This window comes from Rousettus aegyptiacus, unplaced genomic scaffold (assembly GCF_014176215.1).
Source record: "Rousettus aegyptiacus isolate mRouAeg1 unplaced genomic scaffold, mRouAeg1.p scaffold_m13_p_14, whole genome shotgun sequence".
Classification (NCBI taxonomy): Eukaryota; Metazoa; Chordata; class Mammalia; order Chiroptera; family Pteropodidae; genus Rousettus; species Rousettus aegyptiacus.
Genome location: NW_023416289.1, coordinates 9,960,397 through 9,974,920, shown reverse-complemented (window position 1 = coordinate 9,974,920; position 14,524 = coordinate 9,960,397). Strand labels below are relative to the sequence as shown.

At 44.4% G+C, this 14,524-nt stretch overlaps 1 protein-coding gene across 5 annotated transcripts in view; it reads left to right on the top strand.

Moving 5' to 3' along the window:
- HYDIN (HYDIN axonemal central pair apparatus protein) overlaps nt 1-14,524 on the top strand; it is a 310,335-nt gene that overhangs the window by 131,436 nt on the left and 164,375 nt on the right. For all 5 annotated transcript variants that reach the window (XM_016164411.2, XM_036231381.1, XM_036231382.1 and 2 more), the window contains 4 exons: nt 592-659; nt 5,415-5,650; nt 7,310-7,410; nt 9,855-9,990. In XM_016164411.2, the coding sequence (XP_016019897.2) occupies nt 592-659; nt 5,415-5,650; nt 7,310-7,410; nt 9,855-9,990 (541 nt within the window). The remainder of the gene's footprint in view (nt 1-591; nt 660-5,414; nt 5,651-7,309; nt 7,411-9,854; nt 9,991-14,524) is intronic.

Genomic DNA, 14,524 nt, shown 5'->3' with positions numbered 1-14,524 from the left:
CTCTGGGAGAGAAATGGACCAATATTTAGAATAAAGTGTCTTTAAAAGTCACCTATTCCAGCCCTTCCTTTTATACCTGAGGAAAAGAAATTAAAGCCTGTGGAGGTCAAGTAACTGGCCAAGGTCGCAGCTACTTGGTGGTAGAAACTGGCTTGAAACAGTTTTATGAAAGTGTGGGGCAAGGAATACCGGTATCATTGGAGGTCTTCGATGTTTATTATATGATCAGGCCTATAAGTTTTTGTTGTTGTTGCCTGAGTTAATAACTTTTCATGGTATGCGTGTCATCCACACTAACGTTTTGTTTGTATCCTTAGTTTGGTGATGTGTCTTTTCTGCCTCATCCCTGGTAGGGATGTGGTGGGGAGCTGACCACAATATCTTACGAGTGATTTGAGAGCTGAAAAAGAATTTTCAGAACCACTGTGATAGGCCATCATCTCTTACTTTTTTTAAGTCCCAGAGTCTATAATTGATTTAGTGCCTAATTATGGTTTTCAGCGCTTACCCTTTCCCCGTCTGCCCAGTTGCGGATGGTGACCCCACACTCACTGCCCCCCCCCCACGCCCCGCCTGTACTTCTGCTTGCAGAGGCTGTGTCATCGGCCCCACCTTCCACTTCAACGTTCCAGCTCTGCACTTCGGCGACGTTTCCTTTGGTGAGTATTTTTCCATTTTAACTTAGAATCTGAGAAGAATTCCTTTCCTCTCTACATGGGAGGAAAAAAGGTTTACAAAGAACATTTCTTACCATTTTTTATGAGTAACAGCCAAGAGGTTCTGAAATTGTTCTGCAGCAGTGGCATTTCGGTGCCATTTTCTAGTTTCTCTGTACAGTTTGTCATTATGTCCTGCGCGCTAATAGCGACCAGGCCATGGCTGTGCCCCGCCCGACTGTGCCCCACCTGGCTGTGCCCCGTCTGGCCGTGCCCCGTCTGGCGGCAGCAGAGCAGCAAAAAGCCTCCTGCTTCTCTCCACTGTCCGACTGTTATGCACATGCTTCTTATATGCAGATTCTGACTTGCCAGTCTGGCCACACAGCTACCTTTTCGGAGAGATGCTCTCAAGTTTAAAGTGAACTCAGTGGTGGTTTGGTTCAGGTGTGTTATTGCTCCAAATTGAAGACTCTTCTATATTTTGATGTTGTCTTCTTACTCAGTTACTCCTTTCAGTCATTTTCTTCTAAGTTTCCTCAATAATAAAAATGATAACAGCAGTAACAGCAAAAGTTCCCATTTATTGGTTCTTTCTATATATTCCAATCATTGCTAAGTTAGTTATGTGCAGTATTATATTTAAACCTTCTAGAATCTTATTGGAAGGCACTTTTTAAAATCCCCATCTTAGAGATGGAAGAACTGAGCATTGAACAGTTATATAACTTCCTAAAGTCACACAGCAGTGGCAGAATTAATATTTCAATTGAGATCCATTTAAATCACGTACTATCAACACAAGTGATACTGCCTCCTAAGAGGGCAAAATTGGTTCTCAGAAGTTGGAAAAAAAAAACTTAGATACAATAGTGACTTGTGGTCCTCCAAATTCAACCTTACCCAATAATCTTATTCCTTAGTATCTAATTTTTCTCATTAGGGAGACATTACATTAAATTTAAATTATATTAGGTAAATATAATTTATCTGACTTAAAATTAATTTATCACAATGGTTATTTTTAGGAGATGTTGGTAACAACAACAACAACAACCTCCTAGATTAAATCCATATTCCACAATCGTTTTTATTTTATTCTGTTGCCTCCCATTTTGACTTTCAGTTTTTTGTTTCATTTCAAGTAGGCCCATCTACTTGGGGAAAAATAGTTCTTTAAAAAAAAAGCTGATTAATAATGCCTTTATCAGTTACTTTACCATTTGGGGAGTATAATAATTTTATTTATTCAGAACATATTTATTTATACAATGCCCCCCTCATCTACATCGTATTAGGTAAGATCCATATGTAGGAAAATCTATGTAAATGAAGGTGAATGTCTATGTTACTATAGAATACGCAAATGGCTGGAGAGATTTTTACAAATTCATAGAGTATGATTGAGTGATAGACTCTTTTGAAGGAAAATAAAAGTGACATACAACTTGGCAGTCATCTGGTGGCCAGCTGAGAGGCGTACTCTCTCAAGGGTAACTGTGACAGATGCACAATAAGAAATGAATTAGTACACCCAGACCTACGTAGTCATCCTCCAGACAGTTCAAACTGAGTCCGCACAGAGGTCTGGGCAACTGATGTGTGACGGCATATTTCACAGACATCTAAATATGAAGTCCAACACAAGGACGTTTGGAAGATGTGCCCTATGTCATATTGCCCTGGAGAGAGACAACAGAATACACATAGGTACCTCAGATCAGTTACTCCAAGAAATGTCACACTGATTCATTGTCCACAATTGGCTCTATTGCTCAGTTCTGCACTGTTAATGTGAATGCTATGCGAATGATAAGCTAATAGCTGTTTCTCATGGTTGGTTCAACTAGAAATTTTGGTAACTAGCTAAGGTGAAAATTAGAAATAAGCTTCTTTTTCTTGAGGAATATCTTGTTGAACCATTTGATGATATAGCAACTCGACAAGAGGCTGGAACACACTAGAGCTATGACCCACGAGTCCCCAAATCTGAGATATGAAAACTTATCCCTCCTAAGTCCACTTTCAAAACTCAAGTTGCCTTTTTTTTCAGTTCGTAATGGATTTCTTAATCTTCTCTAGTGCAGCAGGAAATGTTAACAAAAACATGTTTTTTTGGCTTGCCAGAAGGAAATCTAGGGCTATTTGGTTTTCAAAGCCACTTGGGTCAGTTAATTCAGGCTACTTTACTGTACTTCTGATTTTTGTACCATAACAGCCAAAGTTAGGAATAATTTCATGATAATATTTCGGAATTATTTTATGATACTGGTTTCAAATCCCAAAGTTGGAACTAGAGTCCTCATGACTCCAATACAAAGTGTCGTTATTCTTCCAATTAGATTGACCTCCCATCACAAAGAAACATGGTCCATTGGAAGTTATGTATTTGAAACTTTCTAATTATTACACCACATGTACAAGTAGATGTTCGATGAGGCAGATGAAAGTAAGCATGTTATTGGCTCAGGAACGAAAGGCCAATAGGAGTACATGTAGTTCCAGATGCAAATGAGAAGTTAACTCTGACAGGAGCAACTCAGGAACTGGAGGGATTTTTTTAGTCATTTCAGGATGACAGACATATTGTGTGGAGTTATGGTTTTCAGAGACTGTTGTAGGGCTTAGGAGTATATTAAGCTAACTAAAGTTGGTAATATTGTGCCCATGTTGGCACTAAGGCCCATTCCTGAAGAGGTAGCTGTAATAGGTTAATGTTGGAGACGTGGCATTTATTTGCTTAGAAATGAAGATTTAGATTTTGCATCAGACTCTGTGAGAATTGATGATGTTAGAATATTATAAATGTTATAAAGTAGTTGAGAGGTACTGCACATTGGTATCTAAATTGTTAAAAGTGCAGCGATAAAGATTTTGATGGTAGGATTGGATAGTGGATGTCATATTTAATAAATAATTATGCTGACTGAAGCTACAATAGCATAACAGTCAGCTTATAGAATCTGGGTGGCAGTTGTCCCTGGAGGAACACTGAGGCTTGATAAATCATCAGGTCGGTCAAAGAATAACATGGACCAAGTAACAACCGATATGCCAGGTGGCAGACCAAAAGGGGCAGGGTGAGTATCTGTAAACTCACTATCTCTGGGTGGCACAAAAATCCATCGAATGAGAAAAAGGAGTCTGGAAGGCTCCAGACACTCAGCGGACTTGACCATTGGATAATTGGGACCGAGAAAGTTAGGGTTTGAGAGCAGAGTTGCTGGGATAACCATAGCATTTTTAAAAAGCACGATTATGTCGCTTCCATGGCCCAGGTGTGAGCTGGCAGTAATTTATTCAAGGAGAAGTATATAAATTAACTTTAGGTGAGTGTAAAGTAGGGAGTGAAGGGCAAACCTTAATTATAATGATTGTAAAAAAAAAAAATCTTAGAAAGGTTGGCAGAAGAGATCGTAGTAGACATGAGTAAAGCCTACACCCAAGCAAGTTATCGTTAACAGTAAGGGAGACAATAGGGGATATCAGAGTTCTATAACCTTAAGAGAGTAAATAGAGAATAATATGGCAAGATGATAAAGAACAAAAGTATACAAAGGAAAGTATGAGAATCAGTAATGTCAGGCACCTTGCAAAATCTCGTTCCATCAGTCTTGGGCAGAAATTTTCTACTTCATGTAAACACTGCTTGTTCTTAATGCCTTTAAGAACAAGGCAACTTTCTCAATGTTGAGAAAAGTCAGATGTGGCAATTACGTGATTGTGCGCTTAATCAGACAATTATTTTTCCATTAAAGATCTCTTCCAAGTATATTGGCAGTGCAGAATCATAAAGGAGACATAAGCGCATCTTTTATAGTCCCAATGTGTAGACAAAGGCTCAGACATGGGGAGAGAAGTAGATTAATTCAAAATACCCCCGGCAGTACTGTAGTAATTATTCCAAGACCAGTTTTCCAATTTTACAGTCGGGTTCGAAGTAGAAAGAGTAGTGTTTGCATCCAATAGAAATATGCATATTTGTTCTCCTACGGTTACAGATAGCTCTTGTTCTGAAAGTGGCAGCAGACACAATGGCCACCTAGGGAAACCCAACATCAGAGCTCAGTTTATTTTTTATCAGGTGAGGAGGATCCGCATCTCTTAGGGCAGGAACATGAACCTCACTGCACTGAAGGTAAGGGGGCTGGCTATAACATGAAAAAGCAGCTTTGTCTATGGGAGGTAAAAACCAATGTATTAGTTTCTGGCTGGCTCAGAAGCAGATCACAAAATGTCTCTTGGGAGAGGCTATTATTTGGTTTCGTTTCATCGAACCTGAAGGCATGAGCCTCAGACAGGTCCAGGATGAGTTATATAAAGTCTTGGCAGGCTCTGAGGTCACACGGCGGGCAAAACCATACAGGCTTTTCCTTTCGCACATTGGCAAACAAAAAGAGCAAACATGCTTCTATTTGGAAGTCTATATTTCTATGTAAAAACTACATGCAAAATAGATTCTGGAAGACTACTCAGCAAACTGATAGTAGAGGCTGCTCTTGAGAGGGCCCTGGATGATGATTTTGTGTCCAATATTGCTGCATAGTAAATGCATAATAAGTATTCATTGAATGAGTGAATGAATGAAATGTATTTATTGATTTATCATTGAAAAGCAGTTTCAGGGAGAGTTGGAGCCGAGCAAGCAGTGCTGAATCGCATAGACAGTTCATTTAAGAGGTTTGGCAGTGCTGGGGCAGGTTGAAGTTCAAGGGAGTCTATTGTGGCCGTTTATGTCTCACCTCATATTTTATTTTCCAGGGTTTCCTCACACCTTGATATGTTCCCTCAACAATACCTCTTTGGTTCCCATGACCTTCAAACTGCGTATCCCTGGGGATGGCGTTGGTGATAAAAGCATTTCGGGTTGTGAGCAGTATTCAGACAACAAAAGACCATCTTGGAACAAGGATGAAATACCCATAACGAAACCAAAAGAATTCACCATCAGCCCCAGCTGTGGCACCGTTCGCGCCCAAGGATTCGCTGCGGTCAGGGTAAAGTGCACAGCCTTCCGGCACACACGGCCAGGCAGCTGAGCTTTCAAATAGCCGCTGGAACCACAGCTAGGGTTTGTTCTATATACCCGGTGTCAATGGGGAGGAGTGCCTCTCATTCACGTGGGAAAGTGGGCCCATGAGAAAATAAACTACCGAGGCGAAAGAAACCAAATGCGAATGCACTGGGCAGAAGGCCTGACACTGCTCCAGCAGCTCTCCATCAACCTAGACGCGTGGCCCTCACCAAAAATGGAGGATTGTAGTGATTTCTGGTGAAACTGCTGCTCCCTGCAGATGGCATACCAGTCAGCACTAACATAAAAAGATTTAAGGGCTCATTGACAATTAGGTCCGCCTTTCCGTCAGACTCAAATCGTGAATACCGATCAATGTCCAGATTTACGTCAGAGGAGATATCTAGTTGATTCAGATTTTTAAGGCAAATCTGGGCTTTATGGTAAACGTGGATGTGATGTTCCTGGCAGCGTGTAGTACTTAGGTTCACAGAGTGATGCTTTGATTATGGCTTACCTACCTTCCCCATCCCCTTTATTTGCCTCTCCCACATAGAATGGGGAGGTTTTAGAAGACATAGCCTCTATCTAGAATACTTCTGCCAGAACCACTTGTTTTTCTGCTTTTTAACCGTAGCTCAGAGACATAAACAAGGTTTAGAGTCACTCCCGGAATCTCTGCATGCTGGGGCACCTGCTTCTCTCCAAATCTGACATGATTTCTTTCTAAATCAATGACTCCATCTTTATTTTATTTTTCTTTTATATTTGGACAAGCTTTCTCCAGGCTTCAGTTTTCCTTCATGATCTGCACTCCAACCACGTCCCTGTGGACTCAAATTTGCATCCAATAATTCCCTTTGCAACCAAAAAAAAAATTTAATTAGTACTTGATACATAATTTATAGATAGAAAAGCCTTAACCTGTGCCAGAAGCTGTTTTCTAGATTTACAAGCATCTCTTCCAGTAGAAATCATTTTAAAGCAATTAAAAATTGTAACAAAGCTTCAAAAGCCTAAATGTAACATTTCACAACAGTAAATAAAAACATAGGATGAAATATGCTGGCCAGATACTGTCCTTGGGTAGACCTTTCTTTGGAGCTTTCCGTTTTCTGTTCTAATAATGAATATTAGTGGTGAGGACGGGGGGCAAGATTTTAGTTTAAAAAAAAAGACTGATTTCTCATGCCATTCTCTGGAACTGACATGGTCATTTCATTTATTTTGCTACAAGAGAAATTTAGCTATAATGTTTTGTTGAAGTATTGAATTTTCGTAATTTATATTGCCCAGAGGTATAGAGAACAATTTAAGTTGCAATAAATAAAGTTTGTTTGATATTGCTCATCCTTTAGGGTCATTTTCCCCCTTTTGCTTCTTTAGTACAACCTCCTCAGAAATGAGCAGACCTATTGTACGAAAAGCCATTTGGTTTTGAACCTGGCCTTTGAAAAAAACTCAGCGTGCCCTGACCTGAAATGTACCTTATTCCGCTAAAAATGTAACACGCCATGCATCCCATAATAAAGTACTCAGAAGCCGCACTCGTCAGTGCGGTCGTGCCCCTGGCTCCGTCCTCCCCTGTGCAGAGGGAGAGCGGGGCTTTCGGAAGAGCAGCTCTTCTCCTTTCTCTTTCCAGGTGACCTTGTGCTCCAACACTGTGCAGCAATACGAGCTGGCTCTGGTGGTGGACGTGGACGGCATCGGGGAAGAAGTGCTGGCGCTCCTAATCACAGCGAGGTACCGCACTCGCTGCTTCTCTCTTCCAAGTCTCCCCAGAGTCTCCGGTAACGGACCGCCCGTCCGGAAGGCAGCAGCGGGCCTGCCACCAGGCCACCCTGCACTTTGTTCTGCTTTCCTGGGAAGGGAGGCTGAGTCTGATATTCAAATGACAAAACTTTAAAACAGCAGACGTACCTTTGATGGAGATAAGAGAAGGGATGTGCGTGTCTTTGCAGTGTTAAGAATAATCGCGTGCTCTCTTTTCTGACTTTCCGACTGCCCAAGTATATAACTAAAAGGGTTTTAGCAGGAAGAGGAGGCGAACAGTTGCTGTTTTTTTTTTTTTTTTTTTATCTTTAAATACAGTATTCCAGAGTTGTGCCCCAAGAGTGGTGCTCACAGTCCCGCAGGGGAAGATTCCTTTAGCAAGGCAGTCCTGCTTCAGGACACTGTCGCTATGACCTGAAAGCGGGCCGCAGGCTGTACCCCCAAATGACACCCTCTCCAACAATATAAACACCCCAGAACCATCACCCACTTCTCTCTTTTTTAACAAAGACAGCAGCGGGCTCTGGAATCGGGTTAAAATCCTGGCTTTTTTTGTTGACCGTGTCTCCTTGACCAACTTACAGTCTTTCCAAGGGTAGCGTATCACCTACTGATGATGACAGTGATCCCCAATGAAATCGTGGGCCACACTCTTGCCAAAGCAAACAGGCATCCAGATCTGGGACTTTCGAGTGTATATGTGAAATTGCCACCTAAAAGAAAAAAGAACAAATTATTTAGTACAACTCTAGTAATATATCAATTCCTAGCATTCGGGGCCGTCGTGAATCTTAGGAAGATGTACCTTAAAGAAGGTGCAGACGCGCTAGTAGGTGGGGACATCATAATGGACACCAGTTCGTGTGCCTTCGGCCTGGACAAAGTCCGAGGGCAGCCCTGAAAGAGCTTGAAGGTCAAGGCCTTGCTGTGACCTATGTAGTATTCCTTCTCAAGATTCAGTTCATTTGTTTGTTTAAAAACAGCACCAAGTCTGTCATCTGGTCCTCTCTAAGACTCAGGTTTGCCTTTTTGTCTAGTCTTGCATTTCTTTTCTATGTGGGTTTATTCTGACACTTTCCAGACTCTTTTCCCTGAAGCTATCGATTGGAAATCCTGAATTTAAAAAAAAGACAAAAAGCTCCTAAGAGGCTATGTGTTTTCTACCAGGTATGCTCTGTGACCCAAGTCAAATATTATAAACCTGCTCAGCCAGAGTGTTTCAGGCAGTAAAGGATTAGCTTTATGAAAGTCATGGGGTCAACCAATGACTTTTATTCTAGATAAAAATGAATACTCATCCCAGGTGAAGCCCTAGGCTTTGGGGTTGACATGGCTGTCTCCCATGCCTTTACTTTAGTGTAATCTGCAGAAACTGCTCGCAGACTTCCCACAGAAGAGTTGCTTTTAGCCCTTGCTCCCTAAAGTGGCTTCATCAGAGAGCCGGGAGTGACGGCTTGCCGGCACCATCGCACGTTAACTGTCTCTTACTGAGTTGTTCCATGGCACCGTGCTGTGACCTTCATTCACGTTGCCTCCTGTATCGCCCACAACACCCGAAGAAGAGTTAAGGATGCTAATATCAATCCTTAGAACCACCTTCATTTTACCAATAAGCAAAATGGGATGCCAGGAAGGAAAGCATCTCGTTCAGGGTTGTACTCGGTAAGGTCAGTATTTGAACCTGGCTCTGACCGATTCAGACGTCAGTGATCCTCACCATTGCACTATATTGTGGCGGTGCAGCAGGGCAGGTCAGATGTTGAGATCCACAGAGAGAAAATAAAACCCAAGTCACCTAATAATAGTCCAGTTGCACACACAGGGCTTCAGTTCCTCCCTCTCTGGCACACAACTGCCCCTCCCTCGCCCCCGGCACACCCCCTCTGCACTGAGCACCATTGTCACGGTGCCACTGCTGGGTCATGCAGCTGCCCGAGCCTGCTGATTCGAGACAGCTGTTCTGCAGAAGCATTAGAATTAATACCATTATTTAAATGGGAGCTATTGCTAGTCCTCAGGGGATTCTGACTGATCCAAAGTGTCACAGCTAGTTAGGACCCCATGCTGGTGGAGTTGGCCCTGTTTGCCAAGGAAACAGATCCACTACCCTAAGGAACTTGTACTGTGGGGGCCCCTTGCCAAAGGGGGCCAAATCAGAAAAACAATGGAAACGTTAGTCATTATCCACAGAAGACAGCTGTTTAAGAAGTCATGCTTCCAGCCCTTTTTCTGATTGAAAAATGGTGACTGGGGCCTAAGGGAGAGTATGACAGGAGGAAGATTTGAAAATGATTAATGTAGGTATTAGAGAAAACCGTGACAGTGACAGACGCGTTTAACTCGGGACTCTGTTCTCCATATGTGAACAGCTCTCTAGTCTTTTAATTCTTTAATGGGCTCCTTCCTCCGAGCAGGTGTGTCGTCCCTACCCTCCAAGTGGTTAATACAGAGCTGGACTTCGGGCGCTGCTTCCTGAAGTACCGGTATGAGAAGACGGTCCAGCTTGTCAATCATCATGACCTCCCGGGATGCTACGAGCTTCTGCCTCAGGTGAGTTACTTTATCCTTTTTCAGTGTCGATTTTTCTTCAATTGGACGCCCTCGATGAGAGATATTCCTAAACACATGACCTTATAGGATTTTTAACCCTGGGAAAATCTGGGGGTGGGGTTATGAAGCCACAGCTGGATTGTCCGTCTGCATGAATGAGCAGCCGCAGGTATAAACAAGTTGTTACTTTCTCAGGAAAATTGCTTTTGATAAAGAAATAAAGGGTCAACTAAGCCAACATGCAAAAGTAGCACCTGCAAATAGTTGCCTGTGAATTAACCATGCACAGGAAATGAGGCAGAGCTAAGGGTTTTCATCTATGTCTCCGGCTGTGGCTTGAACAGCCTCACTAGGATATAGTAATGCAATATTTATAAATGGACTTGTTGGGCTAGAAGACTAGAGGTAATATAGGAATGAGAAAGAAAGCGTTTCTTCTTAATGTTTTATGAAATAGATCTGTCCACATGCCACAACACCTAGCTAGGTAGGAGCCTAAGCTGTCAAACGCACATGAATAACGGATTTAAAAAGATCTCTACAGCCTAGAGTTTAGGAAGGTTCCCAGTGAGATGCAGTTTACCAAGCATGCATTGCGGTTTAGCACTCAGTTCTGTAAGTACAGTACTCTGATAAAAATGTATACAAACAAAATCAAATGGGGGTTTTATTGGCTGCAATTTCAAAATGAGTTAAGAGACCAAACGAAGGCCACAGAATAAGGCGGTTACTAGGTTATATCAGAGAAACAGTGTTCAGCTAAAGGAAGAAAATGGCCCCTGGTCAAAGCAGTGCCCGAATTTTGTCTTCAGACCTTGACATTGTATTTTTTGTAATAGACACTTGAAAAAAGAGATGAATTGTATTTAGAGTAACCAGAATGGCAATCTACATCATCCAGAAATCCAAGTCATATGAGAGCAAGCATATGTTTAATCTGGAACAGACAAGATTTAACCAGGACAAAATAGCTACCCCTAACTAGTCAAAGGGCTATTATGTAAAAGAGGGACAGTTATTCCATGGGCTTCTCTGAGACAAAACCAGAATCCAGGGGCGGGGGTGACAGGAGATGCATTTCTAACTTTCAGATGCTTCACAGAGGAACAGGCTAGCACTGTGCAGAGCACAGTCATCTCGAGAACTCAGAGCAGAGCCTGCATCTGGGCCAGTGGGGACGCTGTCTCTGCACAGCTGGGCTGGGGAAAGGGTGAGGCACTTTATTCGAACGCAAAATTTAAGGGGAGCCAAGAAACTCAGTAATCAAATAATATTTTCGTGCCACATTTTAAGAAATCAGTGTGAAAAATCCATGATGAACAAAAAATCAAAACCTCAAATAAAGACGGAATCAGTATTACTGATTTCCCTTTGCCTCAAGCTCCAATGGGCTGAACAATGCGCTGCCGCAGCGGGATGTCGGGTTAGATGAGGCCACGGTAAACCAGGGGCGCTCCAGACCGGTGGAGCTCGCATGCTCTGTCCTCTCGAGCTGAGGCTCTGAGAAGTGTTTCCCAGAATCCCCTAAACTTATTTGGCGATGGAGTTTTGTTTGTTTGTTTGAAGAAATTTTGGCATCGATTTTATTTAGGCTTCGCATAGTGGTTAGAGCACAGGAAATGCATCACCAAGACTATCCAGAAAAGTCTGACCAGCTGAATGTTATTGCCTAAAATGTACACATTCACAGTAACTGACAAATGGTGATGTGCCTCACAGAGGAATGTGTCAGCATTTGCAAATCTTCCGCCTGTGGCACCAAACCCTCGACCAACCCCTTCCTTCTTATTCCCCTGGAAAGCCAGACTAAATCAAATCTGCCTGGTCCCCTAACCAGTCTCAAGTCCCGTTTCCATCTCTTCCCACGCAGGGTCGCCTCCTAGAGCGGGGGCCAGACTGTGGCTGCGGGAATCGAGCCCAGCTCCACCAGTGCCATTTTCTTTGTGTGCCCTTAGGGTAGGACGCTGCAGCGAACCCAGCAGTTGGCACTCAGACCAGTTCCCCACTCTCACTGGGAAAGGAAATTTGAGAGGGCCAGAATTCATCCATTTGATAGTTAACTGAAGAAGGATTTATTTTGGTAAAACTTGATCTCCTTGGAGACACTTCAGTGAGTTGTTTGGGACTTAAAAAATGATGGAAAGCAAGGCATCTGTGGGCTGCTGACACACTCCCGCCCCCTCCCACCCCCTCCCGCCCCCTCCTGCCCCCTCCCCCCACACACCGGCCTGCTTGCACACGCTGGACCTCTGCAGAGGGAGGCAAGACCTGCAGTGTCTACCAAACCCTTCCAGCAATTCTGGGCAGAGCTGACATCTGGGCCACAGCTAGTTCAGCTTTTCACTGAAGATCCAATTATGCTTCCGTCCGAAGTTCTGCCTTAACCTCCTGTCCCTTGTGGTGGTGGACACTCCCCAGAGGCTAATGCAGAGGGCCAGGAGCAGCTGGGGGAGGCAGACAGGTTCAGAGCAAATTGCAGCGATGGGTGTAGTAAAACTTCGGCTTTGAGCACAGACGCTGGAGACTGCCGTCAGCAATGCTGCTGAATACACCCGAGCATGCATGTAGTCAGACGTTTGTTCAGTAAACAGTAAGTGTGTAAAATAAATTACCTTGAGAGGGCCGTATTAGCTACAAATGTGCAGTTAATATAAGCAGAATGGCTGCCACTCAAATACGTTCACAAAAACCAGGGCTGTGGCCTCACAATGGACAAACAGCCAGGTTCTCTCAAAAGTCACTGTGTGTGGACTTCACTTTGGTCAACATGGATTTTGGTTTTGTGGACTCCAAACTTAGACACTTGTTCAACTCACAGCCTTGGATTCGTGTGTGTGTGTGTGCATTTTTTCCCTTTCTTAACCGTAATGTGAAACCTAGTCTGAATATCATCATTAAAGAGTCAGGGAAGAATCGAACTCTGCATGTGAACAAGCTGGGCAAGGAGTAGTAGTTCTGGTGATTTGGTTTCTGCACTCAGATTCTTCCTGCCAAGGCTCGACTGGTTGTCTGAGGCCGACATGCAGGCGTAAGGGCCCTGGTGTCCTTCTGGACAGCTGCCCTCACACCCACCCCGGGCCCCTTGGACTCTGCATACACTACAGCAGTTAGTTACCCCAGTCACAGGGGTGGGGGACAGGGCTTGAAACCACAGATAACCAAGGCGTTATTTCCAAGTGGTTAGTTTAGAAAAAAAGAAAAAAACAACAACGTATTGAGAAAGTGCTGTGTGAGAGCCAGGCTGTGGGGCTGCCCTTCCCGGGGCCCATCGCCGCCTCATTCGTTCAGTGCGATGTAAGGGGCCGCAGACCATGTGCTCGGGATGGGGGCGCCCTCGCCACGTGTGTGCGCAGACCGCAGGGCAGAGCTGCGGAAAGCCGCGCCTCCGCCTGCAGCACAGCGCAGGCCCTCCTCTGCAGCCCGCCTAGTCACTCCTCGACACCTCTCCGCTGCCTCAGCTACAGCCAGGCTCTTCAAAGGCCAGCTTGGCAAAGAGCCATAAACTTGCCTGCCCACTGGAAAAGTTACTGTTTTCAGCTTGCTTTGCTTTTTTTGTTTGTTTGTTTTGTTGTTTAAAGAAAGGCCAAAGAGAAGGCAGTATAATCTTGTACACCTGAACCAGTCTGCAGCCAGCCAGAACCTGCTGGGCAGGACCCCGCAAGGATGCACAGTGATGCATCGAGCTCGTCCTCTGGAATTTGAGAATGCAGCAAGCCCCGTTCCAGCCTACCGCACAACTGCCCGTCCGCTCTCGGCCTCCCACAGGACGAGTCTAGTTCTGGCTCTGCAGACACGGGCGGCGAGGGTAGCAACCCCCGGGCCCTGGCGGGCTTCCTTCTCTGGCTGTGGGATTTTTAAAGCTTTATTTGTGGTTATTGTCATCGCATAAAAGCTAGTGATACTCTGCAGAACCAGGTTCTGGGCAGCACACATTGGTAGACACTGGACAACATTCATTCATTCACCTACCTATTTCCCCACTTAAATAAACATGGGCCGAGCATATATTCTAGACCAGAAAGTGGACGTGTACTGAGAAGATGCCCAGGTCGTGCCCTAAGAAGTTTACAGCCTGTGGTGAAGATGGACAGACAGACAGTGCATGCTATGGAAAAGGACTTCAGGACGTGCCCTGGGGACAGGGGGAAAGCCCTGACTCTAGAGCCCTGGAGATGCCGGGGGCATTCGGGGTGAGTGTGCAGGCAGGTCAGAGGGAGCGGGCACTCCAGGAGGAGGAAGCAGTGCAAAGCGTCGGCGATGCGAAGCAGCAGCATGTGTTCAGGAAATACCAGTGGCCTCTGTTGATGGAGCACAAAGGGACAAGGGGGTGGGGAGCAAAGCATGAAAGCGTGGAGGGCCAGGCTAAGGAAGGTGACCACGGGAAGCTGTCATCCTGAACTGATTCACATTGTGGATAATTTCTGCATCCGGCCGGTTGTACACTTTGGATTTGGGGCCTTACGCATACCCCACTTAACCAAACTTCCTTTTGGCAGAATCGAGGTTGCTTGTCGCCACATACTTGCTTGAACGA